The sequence below is a fragment of the Aythya marila genome (genome assembly GCF_965140915.1).
Source record: "Aythya marila genome assembly, chromosome: 6".
Lineage (NCBI taxonomy): Eukaryota > Metazoa > Chordata > Aves > Anseriformes > Anatidae > Aythya > Aythya marila.
The window spans coordinates 10,252,164-10,269,660 of NC_139047.1; the positions used below are offsets into that span (position 1 = coordinate 10,252,164).

Here is a 17,497-nt window from a genome sequence, read left to right on the forward strand (position 1 = left end):
CACAAACGCAGGGAGCCGTGAAAGCTGGGGTTTGGAAGCGAGTCAGAGCTCATGCACCATGGGGACTCCCTCCCCATGTCCCAAGGAAAAGATTTCCTTGTATTTACCAGGAGCAGGAGGGGAGGGAAAGACAGGGGATAAAAAGCAACAGCCAGCAGACTGCAGATGGCACAAACACCCAAGAGAATCAGGCAAAAGGAAAGGCTGAAGGAGGCTCCACCTGCCTCCTTTGCCTTCTCCTCTGTTATGCACACGTGTGAACACTGCCAGCAGCTCTGTGGTGGGTGAGACACCTCTCACAGCATGTATGGCCTGTGTGTCTGAGAGGAGGAGCAGGATTGCTCCCGAAGCCAGCTCAGTGGCTTGCACTAAGTATGCGCCATTTCAGTCTGTGCTAGAGAGCAGCAGCGCCAGGTACTTGCCGGGGCTCCTTTGTGAAGGACTGACACGCTGGGATGCCCCATCCTGTTCTGAGCCCCAAATTTTAACTTAGGTTAAGGTCTTTTTTTTTTTTTTTGCCTGAGGCCTGGACGTGCCTTTTCTATAACTAGTAGTGGGGAGTATGGCAGCCTCAGGATAAAACCTCTCAGCAAGCGCTGCTTCACCAAGTGATGAAATGGTAATGCTGAGAACCAGCTTTTGTGTGCTCAGGTGGCTTTCCCTGAATATACCTCACAGTGTTAAACCAAAACTTTCCTTTCTCCAGCTCTCCCTTCACGATATAGGGCTCTCTTCTAAGCCCCATGTCTCTCAAGCCAGAAAACACACGGACCGTTATTGTTAGTAGTAGGGATTTATTTATAGGGCTGGGGTTTGGGTCGTTACCTTAGCATCATTTACAAAATCAGATGGGTTTTTAAAAATACTTCCACAGATCATATCACCCAAGTGGTAAGCTCCAGATAGAGAACTCTAGTCAACTTGGTGAAACACCAGTGGCTTTATGACCGCTTTCATGCTGAAGCCTTGATCAAGCTCAGGGTATTGTAAACACACACAAAGCCCATTTAAGATGTGCGTCTAGCTTGGCTTATGTGACACGTAATGTCAGATTATAACATTTGCCTCTTCTATAACAGCGATAGAAGGATTTCAAAGTGCTTGATAAACCTGACAGTCTTACACTAGAGCAAGTAAGTGGTTCTCCCAAAGCCCCTGTAAAGGGCAAGGGCTTGTGAAAATCCCTGTATGTCTCCCTTATATAGAGAGGTTAAAAAAAATGTCACCATGAGTCCCTTGTACACCAAGAAGTGGAAGCTGGGAGCCTTGGATTTCACAATATCTTCCCAAGTGACTGAAGTACTACTATACACATTATTTTTAAAAACTAATTCTTAATTAAAGATAAAATTATACCAATGAAACAACTCTTCCTGCGGCACTAGTTTCAAAGAACGATGCTATTTCCTGATTGGAAACCAGTAATTATTTTAGTGAAATTTGAGATGTTCTCTGATCCTTCTGGTCTGGAGCAGAGGTCTTGTCTCCCAGCACTGTTTTCATCCGCTAGTGGGACTTTGATTTGGCTGGTTTGCTTGTTCTTCCCTTCTTAAAGCAGCACCTGCGGCAGCAGAACATGCAGCACTTGAAAGAAATAAAGAGGGAGAGGAGCACCACGGCCAGGAGGAAGGCGATGACATCCAGGGAGTGGTACTGGATCCAGTTCAGGTCATGAGCAGCAGGTCGCAGGTGTGGGGCCCCTTTGTGCCTCATGACAAACTCCACCCAGTGCACAGCCAGGTCCAGGGGGTGGATGGGCCTGTCGAGGTGAAGTTCTGAGAGACGCTTGATGTTCTCCTTGTACCTGCCAAGACAAGATGTTGGGTGTTTTCAATGACTTGTGCTTCTGAGACTCAGTCCCCAGAAAAAAAGGATGTAGTGTCAGTTGTCTGATGGCCCACTGGGGGCTTCTCCATATATTTACCACCACCACCACCGCATGAGAGGTAAAATAGCAAAGTTATGAACCCCCAGAAGTCCTGTTTTCAAGGGTAAACAAAGGAGAAAAGGTATCAGAAAAAGAAGTAGGAAAGCTTAGCTTGAGCTGCTAGCAAAATCCTGGGATGAAAGGTGGAGGGTGTGTCTTAAAGCCCCCCTTTGCTGTGATGACTCAAAACACCCTGGGCATGCTGACAGCAATACTGTGCTGCCTAGGGGGGTTCCCTGTATCGCCTCAGCATACTGTGTGTATTTCTCCTGCTCTGTGCTGGAATTTACAGCATTACTGAGCCAGGCAGTGGCTGTGCTCATACAATTCTTCATGAGTGCCAGAAAGGAAAAAAAAAAAAAGACTAAGAAAACTGCTCCATGGCTCTGTTGAGTAAATCCTACCTTCAGATGCAATACAGCCCCTGGACTATACTGTGGCACGACCACTTGTCTCCTCCCTCCTGCTGCTATACAGATGGCATTGCTGGGCAAGGCTAGCAATATGCTATCATTGTGGGAGCACTGAGACAGCAGAGGAGGCAGGCCTGGTCCACAAGCCTGTTCTCATCATCTAGGATTACAATCCTAGACAGTGAGATGGGTGATGCTGGTACAGGGGCAGAACAAGGTCAAGCATTGGCTTCTCAGCAATGTAGCTTTGATATAAGAAGGGATATAAGAACAGATTAGCATTCTGTCAAGCTGGAAGTAAGAGTGCTGTCGATATACAAGAGTAGAAGGAAAAAGGCTGTGCTTCTATTACTGACTTTTTATCATTAATAACTGTTTTCAAGGCGTTAGACATGTCTTCTGAAGTCATTTCAAGTATATTCAGTGTCAGTCCTGCTCCCCGTGACTCTACTCGCTTCGCGTTGTCCATCTGGTCTCCAAACAAAGGCATTAGTACCATTGGCACTGCATTGCATATGCCCTCATAAACACCATGTGAGCCTCCGTGGGTAATAAAGGCACGAGTCTTAGGGTGAGCTGTGGAAGAAAGAGAGACTTGCTTAGCTATTTGATCCATTAAGTCATGGTAACACATCCCTGAGGAAAAACTTACACAAACATGGCATTGATGGGTGTACATCAAGACAGTCACATGCATCATTACTTATGGGCAAACTTAATGCCCCCCATCTTCAACAGTAAGATAATCAAGTGTTGGAAAACCTTTCCAAACAGCGTTCTTTCATAATTTTGCAATCTTGAAATTGCAAGCAGATGTGTTTCTAAATGACAAGCTGTGGTTCAAACAGCCAAGTCTGTCGGGAAGTCCTGTGACCCACAGCGATACAAAGAGTCAGCGCAGATGATGGTAACGAGGCCCTGCACCTACATTATCAGATTAAAAGAAACGAGCTGGCATAACCTAAAGCATCTCAGACCTACCTAGAAGATCATTCTGTGGCAGCCATTTGACAAGCTTTACGTTCTGTGGCAGGTTGGAGGGCACCTTTCCTGTGTATCGCCACAAAACCTGTGAAGGAAAGGAAACACAATGTCAATTCTCAGCAAAGAGCATCTTAATGCTCCTGAGCTGGTTTGAAAAGCACAGCTGAAGGCGTTTGTGATGCACAAAACCTCTTTTATTGACAGCAGTGCAGAGCAGCAGGGATGATTTCTTCTGGCATCAAGGAGCAGGAGTAAGGAAGGACTGAGCACCCCGAAAGCCAAAGTTAATCTTACACTACATTTGAGTACAGTGTTGGATTGCTGTGCTGGAAGCAGGAGAGGGTAACTGTACCGTCTGAGGGACTGATCCCAAAGCATCTGCGATTTCTCTGGCTTTCTTCATAGGAATGTCAGAGACCATGGAGCCCAGTGAGAAGACAACGATGCCATGCTCTCCAGACGCATTGACGATGGCTTCGAATTCCTGCCAACACAAAGCACATCCTTAGTCAAAATCCTTACTGTGTCATATGCAGTAATTTTTGTCAGGTTTCCACAAAAGCATCTAGAAAGGTAACAAAATGAATAGCCAACATAGTGAAAACTAGGACCAGGAAAATTGGTTATTTAGAAAATGAGGCCTGGGGAAAAAAAAAGGGCGCAGGCTGTTGGGTGAAGGTATGTAGGAGTATGAGTGTTTGCAGATTTGGAAACCAAAGCAAGGTTCAGAATGGACACGAGGAAAAAAAAAATTAAAACAGCTGTGTAGCAAAGTCTGCCTGCTCAAAGACATCAGTTTCTGTGAAATTAAGAAGATGGTGTACCAATTCAGTGGATCAATTCATTATCATACTATTCCTGCCAACCAATCTCTAAGTTGTGTTTTATTTTCACATTTATTGAAGGTCATATGAGCTGGATTTAGAGTCAATGTTCTTCTTTTCAGACCATGCAGCTGCAAGAGAGAATTAAGATTTTTAAGTGTTCTGAAAGTACATAGCTTTAACTTATTATATCTGGAATTTTGGTCTATTTTGACTATGATAGTATTGAACCACTACCAATTTTATTATCTGTTTTGTCTGCTTTATTTAAATAAAAGAGGGACTAGAAGATCTGTCACTGGAATCCAAGAGCAAAAGGATTTTGATACAAAGACAGACGAAGGCTGGAGTGAAATTCCTGTGCCATAGAAAAATATTCGGTAAAGCCAGGGAAGGAAAGATGAAACTGGAGGGAATTGCTGCGAGCATCAGAGTTAAACAAGTGGAATAAAATGAACTGAGTCTAGCGACTGAAATGTAATCTCTGAAGGGATAACTGAGACTGACTCCCTGAGGTTTTGCTCTCTTCTGTATTTTTGTGGCTGACCCTTTGCTGTAGGCTGAATCCCAAATGGAAGGAACCTTTGAAAGCTTGCTGATAACCAGCATGCTGAGCGGCTGACCTGATGCTCTCCTAAAGGCAAACAAGGTGGAATGTAATTCAGACTTGGTTCTGTCATACCAGCTCTCTCTGAAGACAGATTTTCCATTAAGTCATCGCAGATAGCTGGTTGGGAATTTAGGGCTCAGCTCTGTGTGGATTCATGGACATCTGGGCACTGCAAAATCCTCCCCAGGAAAGAAAGAAGAAGCCCAGATTTTCATGCATATTTGTCTGGGCATCTTAAGGGTCTTCCACAAAGAGATTTACTCCTCACTTTACAAGGGATGAATTGGTGCCAAGAGCTTTCCTCAGACACCTCCAGTTTGCTCGCCTGTTGCTGTTTGTCCCTGATAGGAGCCCCATCTAACGGTGCGAGGAAGCAGTGCAGTCATAGACAAACGGAGAAAAAGAATTAACTAACCTTTGATAATGGTTTTTCCTGAGTACAGCTTATGCCTCCAATCAAGACCATGTTAGGCATGACAGGCCTGGGATACTCAAACACAAAGTCATATTTCATGAGCCAAATAGATGCATGGCTTAAGATTTCTAGCAGTGTTGCCTCTTTCTGAAGGAATTCTTTGATCAAAATATCGTACGGTGAATAAAAAAGACTACAGGTTAGGGAATTGGTCAAGCTAACGATGACATTGACCACACGCTGGAGGAAGCCCATGCGATCAGTGTAGCGTGTGAAGAACCTAGGAATGTAAGAAGGAGGATTTGGGCAGAGGGTAGCATGGAAGTCCAGGCTGCACGGCAGTCCCCGCACGAGGTACACGGAAGGTATGGAGAGATGTTCAGCCAGAATCTGTCCACATGGGAAAAAAGGATCCATAAAAACAACATCAAATGTGCTTTCTTCAAGGTATTTGATCAGCTCTTTATCAGAAAGAAGCATTTTGCAGGAATCAAAAAACATTTTTGTAATATTTGCCACTTTGGAGAATTTTTCCAAGAAAGGTCGAGGTGTGAAACTCCTATAGCCTAGCTTTTTAAATTCTGCCTCCACGTACTCCCTGGTGTAAGGCACGGAGTATGTTTTCGTGGTATAGTGCACTGATGAATCTATCCGCAGGTTTATCTCTGGCGCAACAACCACTATTTCATGTCCTCTCTGCCTGAGCCGCTCCACAATCGGGCGCGTGCTGAGCCAGTGACTGCCATCGATGGGTACAACCAAAAGCTTTCCACCTTCACAAAAATTCCACAGGAGCAGGAAAAACGCAGCCCAGGAGGTAAGAAAATTAAATCCCAGATTCACAAAGGCCATTTTCCTTGCACTGCAGAAAGCCAGCAAGGTTTTAAGTGGATGCAGAACTATTGCGAGGGACAAATAATGGCTGGTGGGGTACTTTGCTCTTCAATTTTTTTGAAGGTAAATGTTTAATTCCCAGTGGGCTGAACACTAGCAGAAATTAGGGTAATCTTTAACTTCGGGTAAAGGTTGCACATATTATCTGTGCACACAGTGAAGGCTTTAGGCAAACGGGTACCGCGGGGTAAAGTTGAACGTTTGAATGAACATTAGAGCATTCAGATGCTTGAGGGAGGGACGCCCAGCAACAGGCGATGCATTGCACTGAAAAGCTGAACGGAGTCATGAATGGGAGGCAGCACTAGCCAGGCAGTCACTGTCACTATCCAGGGGCTGATATCCAGTGAATTATCAACTCCCAGCCTTGAGTCTGTTCAGATGTCTGACCTTTGGAATATTTTGTGCCATCGAGGCAGCCTAAACAAGAAGTAATGATTGATAGAGATGTGATAGCCAGGGGGCTGATAAGGTTTACCTTCAGATTTGTTTGTATATAGTAGCAGTTATCAAAGTGAAAGCCCTGGGTCTACAGTAGTAAATGTAATTGCTAGGTTTGCATCACTTCTGCAGTTGCAACACCGCTGTGGTCTGAAACACAAAATAAATGACTGATATCTGCACTATTTATGCAGCCCACTAGGGAGATTTAGACAAGTCAGGGAGAGAGGGTAGATAGTTACAAACCTGAAGGCTTCTTTTTCAAATCATCCTCTTATACACTGTCTTACTCTGCTTCTTACAAACTCAGAGTCAGGAGAGCTCCCTTTCCTGTGTTCCGTTGCCTGCCCTGCTAGGTTTTGGGGTGTTCAGCCACATTATCAATCTCTATGGCACACCATATGTGCCTAGGTTTACGCAGAGTTAGTTCTACATTTTCACTCTTTGTCCTATCAAGTCTCCTGCAGTTAATCAATATTCCTCTTCCATTACGGATATTAAATCTTCTGACATAGAATTATGTTGTCATTTATCTAGACACTCAAGGCATGCATGCTGTGTTTAATTTTATGGCAATATGCTTAGGCCAAGCTAAGCCATACGCATGCTGCTATGTACCTTATACAACTCCGCCTAGCCTTTCCCTGACAGAAACCCTTTGTGTGCTTCCAATGCAACAAAGCTAGGTTCTGGTGGCCATCTATCAGAGCCTGAGATTCCTACTTCTGAATCATGCCATCCTGGTAGTCAGTCATGTATCACCTCAAGCATAAATGTAGAACGAATATAGAAAGCACTTAAAAAAAAAAAGCAAATCTTAAATTATTGCTAATAAATGCTGCAATACTCTCAACTTAAACAATGACAAACCTCTGGTAATGGTTTATTCTGCTCACAGCTGATGCTTCCAATATAGACCATATTTTGGGTTTATTGGCCATGAATACTCAAACACAGTCATAGCTTTCGAGTTTCTTCACAGAGAAATAATAGTACTGGAACTCTCTAGCAAAGCATCCATTTGGGTTATAAGTTCTCTTGTTTTAAATAAGACAGATAGCAAACTAAATGATCTAAAAACCTAACCAGGAGGTTTTTCACACATTCTGTAAATGTGGTGTGATCTGAACTGGATGTGAAAGTCCTTGGCACATAAGAAAAAGACATTGACTACCATCCTGAGGCATGACCAAGCTGCCAAGCTCCAGAAAGAAAGAGAACAAGCCTAGCATATATCTGGTACCTTTACATAACTGCTGTGGGGCTGCTGGCAGGAAGAGAATTCCTTCCTACTTATCCCAATCAGTATATGAAAGCAAAAAATAGTTGTACCTCATTTATACCTTGATCTTTAATCTTTTTGTCTACAAAAGGATTGCTAAAACAGGTTGTTGGAGTTCAAAGATTACATTTTTACACTGCGATAAAAGCATTGATACGAGTGCTATCAAAGGATGTCAGGCAAGAAGCATTTTCATGTACTTAAGTTATCTTAAATGATTTAGCACAGTTCACCAGGGTCTTTGATTAAGGGAGGTAGCAGCTGTTTGTAGAGGGATTTTCGTAGGTCAGGGCAGTTTGAAGTGACTTACTGTCCTCTGCCAGATTCAAGACCGCCCAGCTTTCATGGCCACTGAATTTCTCCAGAGAGCTTACCTTAAAAGAAGCGTATCATTCAGCAGTATTGCACTACTGATATGGAAGTCCCAAAGCCCTGACTTTCCCTCCTGCACCTTTGCTAGGAGAGGTGCCCGGAGTTCACACTGTCCTCAGCAGTAAGCGGGTGCTAGCACGCTAAGCAGTGGTGTCACCAAAGTTTGAGTAACATATTAACCAAAAGCTTTTTTTATATAAACAATGACGAAGCAGAATACGGAGTCCTTGCTCAAGAGGTGCCACAAGAGTTCGTAGGTGAGTGGTTTGAGGTGAAACTGCTTTTTGAGAGTACTGATGCATCAGAAAACACAGTCCTTGGCCAAGAGGGGGCATTAGAGTTTGTAGGTGAGAGGTTCTGGCCAAATTGTGTTGAAAGCTCTTAATAGCAACTTTTCAAAAGAAGCTAGTAAGGCTGGGCTGTGGTATGAGCCAGTAGGACGTGGGACAGAATGCTGAGGTCACCAGAAAAAGGGGAGGACAGAGTTTCCGAGCTGCTTCTGCATGTGCTGTGCTAAGATTTTTAATGCAAAACAAAACAAAAAAAAAACTACATTGGAAGTCCTGTTCCCTGTCACACACTACAGTAGCCTACAACTACTTTACAGAGAGAACGATGATGATGGAGTCAAGTTTTTCTGGGTAGCAGTGGTACGCGAGAGCATGAGCACAAGAGATTCAGACTGAGCATTTGGAAAATGCTCCAATACTTTTTACCTCTAGTATTTAGTAAGCTTGCCTGTATAACACCAGAGATTCCTTGATCTAATGTTGAGGATAGTCCCACTCCAATGACTTTTTTTTTTTTTGATATCCAGATCAGGTCGATGTGAGTAGGATTTCAGTCCCTTATTACTCTTGAGAACCTGGACTGAAGCTGCAGCAACTGATGCAAGGGATGCCAAGTGGATACCCAACGGACAGGTGGGTGAATGAAATAGGTGCCTGTAAACAAAGCACTGCCTGCAGATAGGGAGAACATGCAAAAGCACATTAAGACTTTCGAGATAAACCTAGGAGAGAGGATAACTGCAGTCTGTGCTTAAAAGAAGGGACTGACCAAGCAGGTCTCATCTACCCTTAAGTCATGGAAAGGGAAAAGGTGGATGCCAAAAGTTTGCAAACTTACAAAAGTTATGAGACAAACTAGAGTAGAAGAAAAATTCTCTAGAGGCCTATTGAGTACAACAATAATATTTCTAAGGCACAGCCAGGAAACTGAGAGAACATTTTTGGGAAACACTATTTCCTCACCCTGTTCTACAGCACCTCTCTGCAGTTTTATAACATTTCAGTGATAAAGAGGAAGAGATCTCAATGTGACAAGGAGATGCAACAAATTACATATACCCTGAGGTAGCAGTATACAACCAGGTAGTTACCCCAGAGTTGCAGGTATCCTGTTACCACTACCCTATGCTAACATAGAAGGGGCCCTCAAATCTCGTATTTGATGTATAGTCCCTTCCACATAGTCTTTAAGCTCTGCTAACGTTTCAGCCAAGCATGTATCTGTCTGTGTAACACTAATATATAATGCCATAAAACAACACTAAAGAGATTAAAAACAACCAAACAAAAACATTAAAAAAAAAAAATAAGGTTAACAGCATGTTCATAAGAATTCAAAAGTTGTGTCACGGGATTTTGAGAAATATGCTAACACCTGCAACTGATCCATGTCTATATGAGTCCAGAGACTGAAGTCCCCTAGTGGAACTGTAAATTCAGCTCTCCTGAAAGCAAAGAAAAAAAAAAAAAAAAAAAAAGATATTTATCAGGAGAAAGTAAAGCTAAAGTACAGAGTTGAGTGCCAAGGTTGTACACTGTAAATATCCCCAGCTGTAAGAATCAATGGTTATCTATTTGCAATTCTACAAATCCTGGCAGTCACAATGTACCTCTTATTAACCAACAAAATCCTTTTTTTAAGTTCATTCCCAGTTTTTGTCTACAGAAGAAAACTGTTGGTGGTGAGCCAGGTTTTTTCAGTACATGATGTCAGATGTACTTCCTTTTGTTTGCTTTAAACTTGCTGTCTCCTCATTTCACTGCTAGTCATAGGTTAAGTACTGGGAGAAATGATGCATATCAGTTCCCCTTTCACCTTCTTTACACTTTCCAGGATTTTATAGGCCACTGTTATAGATCCTCTGTCATAATCCTTTTTACAGGTTTGACTATACAGTTTATTTTATCCCTGCCTTTCTAGATTGAGTGCCTATTTTGAATACTCTTTAAAATGCTTCATTTTTACTGTGTGAGGTTCAACTTTTTATTAAAGTTAAGCCCTATTTCAACAATTTGTCAAACTCGATATCTGCAAAACTTACTTAATAGGAACTTATTTCTAAAAACGTACGGTACGATGTTGGTCTGTGAACCACAGAATATAATTGAGTACACATTGAGTACACAGAATGGAGCAACCTGAACTAAGTGGACATGCTTTGACTCCTGCTTATTCAGTCCTTCTTGTTGGATGAGGTCTGCAAACGTCCTTCATGCTCCGGTATTTTCTGAGTTAATTACAACTCAAAACATCGAGAATCTTTTTTTAAAGGAGAGGGAGGGATAGAGAGGAAATCAGCAATGACAAGGCAAGCCATAGGCTAAGCAAAGGTCACCTTAAACAAAATTTTCTCATGCAGAAGATGCTTGTAAATGGCAAACACCACAACAACAGCCCTGAGTGAAGAGACCATGAGAAACCTGCTTTAGAGTCAAAGCTGGCTTGGAGCAGAGGGCACATGAGTACTGAGGACTTTCCCAGGGCTAATTTAATCTACAACACTTCCTTCGTTTTTACACCGAGATATTCAGATGTCTTCATTGCAAGAAGTGCTGGCACTTCTTGGTAAAGGAAAAGCAGCTTGAAATGCTTTTGTTATCACCCACTTAAAGAGACTTTCTAACAAACCCTGTGTTGCAACCTCTCAGTGTGCAAAAAGTCCTGCAAGAATGACAAGAAGAAAACAGAGGATGACCCACCTGAGTTAGCTTCCCGTGAGCACAATTTACTCCACCAACCAAAATCATGTTGGGCATCAGTGGTCTTGGATAGTGTAAAACAAAGTCTAATTTTATAAGCCAAATGGAAGCCTTGCGTAAGAGATCTGGCACAGTCACGTCACGCTGAAGGAACTCAGAAGCCAGTTTAGAGTATGGTTGAAAAACAACATCACAGAGAAAAAAATTGGGGATGTCAAAGATTACATTCTTCACGCGCTGGAGAAAGTTCATGCGGTCTGTGTTGTCTGTAAATACCCTGGGGACATAAGAAGGGGGATTGGGACACTGAGTGGCTTCAAATTCCAAGCCACACGGTATTAGCTGCAAATAAAACACAGAAGGGACTGAAAGATGCTCGGCCAGTATCTGCCCACAGGGTAGTATTGGATCGGTAAAGACAGCATCAAACTTACTCTCCTCAAGATATCTGATAAGCTCTTTGTTGTACAGTAAGTGTTCACAGGTAGACAGGAATATGGCAGAAGTATTTTTCACACCCTCATATGTTTTAACAATTCTTTCCAGGAAGGTTCCTTCTTCAAATACTTGCTGTCCAGTTCTCTGGAAAGTGGTATCCATCTCTTCCTGTGTGAAAGGGACTGGGTACATTTTCATGATAAAACTCTTTGATGGCTTTATGTATAAACTGACTTCTGGTGCGACGACGACTACTTCATGCCCTTTCGCCTTGAGACCCTCCAACACTTCCCACATGCTGAGCCAGTGACTCCCATCTACGGGCACCACCAGCAGTTTCCCACCAGCAGCCAGACCGAGCACGGACAGGAGCAGACCCAGCGTCACTGCGACTTGTGGATGAGAAGCAGGCACCGGGGCCATCCCTGCAGAAACCCGGTGCGTGCTGCCCAGAAAGAAGTCTGCAGGCAGCACTGAAGCAACAGCACCAGCTCTGCGCTTTTAAGCGATTTGTGCTACACCGTAACTTTTGATCTTCAGAGGTATTTGCTGTATGGTAAATGTATAATCCTTGATTTCATAAAAGGCTGGATAACAAGTACTAAGTTCAGCCAACTCCATAGGAATGTGGCACATGTAGTGAATACACCAGAGAACCAGTATCTGTTTCTAGAAAACGAACCATAAAGCGTGACCCTGGAACGAGGCAGGGGTGGTTCTGGGTGGGGCTGTGGTTCTCATACCCTAAACATCAGGGCAGTACTAGCAGTCCCTGCAAAGACACAGCTAAAGGAGAATTATGATTAAGTTTCCCTGCAAGATGTGTGACAGCCTGAAGTACTAGACCAAAGAATAATTAGTATTCCTTGGTGCTGGTGCATGCTACATGCTCTTTTGTTAGACATCAGACTGTGAGAACTGGGAGAACTGGAGGACAGGGCTTTTCTCACTTAGGCCTTTTAAGACTTCTTCTAGAATGATTTCTCCTCTGAGATCCTCCATAGGACATGTCCATCAATGTCTTCCTTTGGGATCAGTGCTGGGTCCATCTCCTTTCTCTCCTCCTTGACATTTATTGGGAGATGTGCTCTTGCACCTGCAGGGTCAACTATTTCACACTTCCCCCGCCTCTGATCATTAGCAGTCACACAGAGCCACTGATGCCAATCCAGCAGCACCATCAGCAGCTCCCTGTGTGGGGTGAGAGGCGTGGGAGAGAATCAGCCCTGCAGTGATTTGAGATTAGGGAGGAAAGTGGCAGCTTCTCAGACAAAACATGCTGAGCGATGCACAGATAAACAACAGGTGCTTTTGTCAAGAAATTAAGAGCATTTATATTACAATCATACAGCAACACCAAGGCAAGTTGGTGTGTCTAATAAAACAAGAAAGTTTTTTTCTTTCACATAGATCTAGCAAGAAGTTGAATTCTTCAGTTGGTGGCACATATTTTGAAGGTGGTTTTGAGTGAAATGGATAGATTCAGACCCCCCACAACTCTATGCGGATGTCAGAAGAGATCTGCCTGTTCAAAACACCATTTTTTACTGTGATACACAAGTGTCTTCACTGAATCAAGTACTGGTGCTTCTCGGTAAATGAAAAGCAGATTGACGATGTTCAGGCAGTAAAAGAGACCTTTCTAACAACCTCTGTGATACATCGTTCTCTAATGAGAACAGCAGCTTATGAGAACAACAAAAAATAGGGCATGACCCACCTGAGTTAGCTTCCTGTGAGTGCATGTTATTCCTCCAATAATGACCATGTTTGGCATCAATGGCCTGGGATAATGGAATACAAAGTCGAATCGCATAAGCCAAATAGATGCATTGCGTAAGAGGTCTAACACGGTCACATCCCGCTGAAGGAACTCAGAAGCCAGTTTAGAGTACGGTTGAAACATAAAATAGCAGAGGAGATTATTTGGAATGTCAAATAACACGTTCTTCACACGCTGGAGAAAGTTCATGCGGTCTGTATTGGCACTGAATAGCCTAGGGACATAAGAATGTGGTCTAGGACACTGAGTGGCTTCAAATTCCAAGCTACACGGTATTTGCTGTAAAAGAAACACAGAAGGGACTGAAAGATGCTCGGCCAGTATCTGCCCACAGGGAAGCATTGGATCTGTAAAGAGAGCGTCAAACTTACTGTCCTCAAGATATTTGATAAGTTCTTTGTTGTTCAGTAAGTATTCACATGTAGCCAGGAACAAGGCAGAGGTTTTTTTAGATCGTTGCAATATTCTAACAAATCTTTCCAGAAAGGATCCTCCTTGAAATGCTTCCTGTGAAAAGGCATGGAAATTCTCATCCAGCTCTTCCTGCGTGAAAGGGACTGGGTACATTTTCAGAACAAAATTCTTTGCTGGCTTTATGTGTAAATTCACTTCTGGTGCAACGACGACTATTTCGTGCCCTTTCTCACTGAGACCATCCAACACTTCCCGCATGCTGAGCCAGTGACTCCCATCTATGGGCACCACCAGCAGTTTCCCACCAGCAGCCAGACCGAGCACGGACAGGAGCAGAACCAGCGTCACTGTGACTTGTGGATGAGAAGCAGGCACCGGGGCCATCCCTGCAGAAACCCGGTGCGTGCTGCCCAGAAAGAAGTCTGCAGGCAGCACTGAAGCAACAGCACCAGCTCTGTGCTTTTAAGCAATCTGTGCTACACCGTAACTTTTGATCCGTAAAAATATTTACTGCTTGGTAAATGTATAATCCTTGATTTCATAAAAGGCCAGATAACCCACACTAGAGTTCAGAAATGTACACAGGCGGGTGCAAATGTGGTGGATGCAGCAGATAAGCTGAAACATTTACTACTGGAGGAACAGCATAGGCTGATCACGGAAGGCAGCAGGCGTGGTTCTGGGCAGGACTGTGCTTCTGATAGACTCGCTCTGACTGAAGTATCTTGACTTTCCTCAAGCACTGACAATACCTTTGGGTGGTACATACAATACCCCATCACAGACCTGTGCTAGAAGACAGAGGAAGTGGAAAGGAAGCAGGGGTACCCCAGGGAGAAGCCTGATATGCATTTCTCAGTAAAAACCAGACCCTGCTCCAAGCAGGTGCCAAGCTGTATGGATTATGCCTGACTGCGAGGCTTTGACAGACCTGCAGACTTGCCTCTGCTCTTCCATCACTCACTATGAGAACAAGAGAGAACCAAGTTACTCAACACCCTGCAAAACTGAACTGAAGATATATAATGAAAAAGACATCTGTAATAAATCCAGCAATCATTTTACAGGTGAAGGTACCTAAGATACATTTTCCTTCTAGCCCCAGCTGAAGCTTTCACTAAGGAGCAGCACTTGAATGGCATACACAAAAGCAAAGTTACCTCTCCTCAGCCAACTAGAAGAGTAACTTCTTGTGCAGGAAAAGAAAATACCTTGGAAACCACTTACTTCACTTACTGCCACTCAGTTGAGCATACCTGGGACACGGGACACCAGAAGACATAGCTGACTACATACACACACCAAAAAATAAAAATAAAAAATAAAATAAATAAATCAGAAAGCAAGGAAGAAATGACAGAAATAGCATTTTTTCACCAGGCTTTGCCTAACTCTCCCTGAATGGGAACTTAATATCTATCATATCTATCTGCTACACAAAACTGCACTCTTGCAAACACAGACGTCAGTCAGAACAAGAAGCAAGAATGGAGCACGACCTACCTGAGGTAGATCCTTGTGAGCACAATTCACTCCACCAACCAAAATCATGTTGGGCATCAGTGGTCTTGGATAATCTAACACAAAGTCTAATCTCAGAAGCCATACGGAGGCCTTGCGTAAGAGATCTAACACATCCACATCTCGCTGAAGGAACTCAGAAGCCAGTTTGGAGTATGGCTGATACATAAAATCACAGAGGAAGAAATTTTGGACATCAAAGACTAGATTCTTCACGCGCTGGAGGAAGCTCATGTGGTCTGTGTTGTCTGTAAATACCCTGGGGACATAAGAAGGGGGATTGGGACACTGAGTGGCTTCAAAATCTATGCCACATGGAATTCCTCGCAGAAAATAGACAGAAGGGACTGAAAGGTGCTCAGCCACTATTGGCCCGCAAGGTATTACAGGGTCCGTAAAGACAACATCAAACTTACTCTCCTCAAGATATCTCATAAGTTCTTTGTTGTACAGTAAGTATTCACAGCTGATGAATGGAAAGTCAGAGAGTCTTTTCATCCTTTGGTATGTTCTAACAAATCTTTCCAGAAAGGATCCTTCTTCAAACCCACCCTTTAAAAATGCATGGAAGTCCTTATCCATCTCTTCCTGTGTGAAAGGGACTGGGTACATTTTCATAGTAAAATTGTCTGTTGGTTTTATGTGTAAATTGATTTCAGGTGCAGCGACGACTACTTCATGCCCTTTCGCCTTGAGACCCTCCAACACTTCCCGCATGCTGAGCCAGGGACTCCCACTTATGGGCACCACCAGCACTTTCCCACCAGCAGCCAGACCGAGCACGGACAGGAGCAGAACCAGTGTCACTGCGACTTGTGGATGAGAAGCAGGCACCGGGGCCATCCCTGCAGAAACCCGGTGCGTGCTGCCCAGAAAGAAGTCTGCAGGCAGCACTGAAGCAACAGCACCAGCTCCGCGCTTTTAAGCAACCTGAGTCACACCTTAACTTTTGATCCTTGGAGGTGTTTCCTGTGTGGTAAATGTATAATCGTTTTGATAAAAGGCCAGATAACCTGCACTAGAGTTCAGTCCCAGAGTGTACCTGGGACACCAAAAGATGTAGCTGACTACACACAAACACACACACACACACACAAAGAAAGAAAGCAAGGAAGAAATGACATAAATAGCATTTCTTTCACCAGGCTTTGCCTAACTCTCCCTGAATGGGAACTTAAGATCTCTCTGCTACACAAAACTACACTCTTATGAACACAGAAGCCAATCAGAATAAGAATTAAGAATAGAGCACGACCTACCTGAGGTAGCTCCTTGTGAGCACAATTCACTCCGCCAATTAAAACTATGTTGGGCATCAGTGGTCTTGGATAATCTAACACAAAGTCTAATCTCAGAAGCCATACGGAGGCCTTGCGTAAGAGATCTAACACATCCACATCTCGCTGAAGGAACTCAGAAGCCAGTTTGGAGTACGGCTGATACATAAAATCACAGAGGAAGAAATTTTGGACATCAAAGACTAGATTCTTCACGCGCTGGAGGAAGCTCATGTGGTCTGTGTGTTCTGTAAATACCCTGGGGACATAAGAAGGGGGATTGGGACACTGAGTGGCTTCAAAATCTATGCCACATGGAATTCCTCGCAGAAAATAGACAGAAGGGACTGAAAGGTGCTCAGCCACTATCGGTCCGCAAGGTATTACAGGGTCTGTAAAGACAACATCAAACTTAGACTCCTCAAGATATCTCATAAGTTCCTTGTTGTACAGTAAGTGTTCACAGCTGATGAACGCAAAGTCAGAGAGTCTTTTCATCCTTTGGTATGTTCTAACAAATCTTTCCAGAAAGGATCCTTCTTCAAACCCACCCTTTAAAAATGCGTGGAAGTCCTTATCCATCTCTTCCTGTGTGAAAGGGACTGGGTACATTTTCATAGTAAAATTGTCTGTTGGTTTTATGTGTAAATTGATTTCAGGTGCAGCGACGACCACTTCATGCCCTTTCGCCTTGAGACCCTCCAACGCTTCCCGCATGCTGAGCCAGTGACTCCCACCTACGGGCAGTGCCAGCACTTTCCCACCAGCAGCCAGACCGAGCACGGACAGGAGCAGAACCAGCGTCACTGCGACTTGTGGATGAGAAGCAGGCACCGGGGCCATCCCTGCAGAAACCCGGTGCGTGCTGCCCAGAAAGAAGTCTGCAGGCAGCACTGAAGCAATAGCACCAGC

General features: G+C 43.8%; 1 protein-coding gene across 6 annotated transcripts in view; it reads right to left on the bottom strand.

Moving 5' to 3' along the window:
• Positions 1–774: 774 nt before the first annotated feature.
• The window catches only part of LOC309879650 (UDP-glucuronosyltransferase 1A1-like), a 35,620-nt gene continuing 18,897 nt past the window's right edge, over positions 775–17,497 (bottom strand). For 2 of the 6 annotated variants that reach the window (XM_082763590.1, XM_082763592.1), the window contains exons 2-5: positions 3,677–3,808; positions 3,322–3,409; positions 2,697–2,916; positions 775–1,804 (exon numbers count right to left, since the gene is read on the bottom strand). In XM_082763590.1, the coding sequence (XP_082619716.1) occupies positions 1,507–1,804; positions 2,697–2,916; positions 3,322–3,409; positions 3,677–3,808 (738 nt within the window). In that variant the 3' untranslated portion in view covers positions 775–1,506. Of the gene's footprint in view, positions 1,805–2,696; positions 2,917–3,321; positions 3,410–3,676; positions 3,809–5,173; positions 6,079–11,152; positions 12,062–13,310; positions 14,220–16,567; positions 17,463–17,497 lie in introns of those variants that run through there. The other 4 variants (XM_082763589.1, XM_082763587.1, XM_082763588.1 and 1 more) reach the window with 4 other exon arrangements.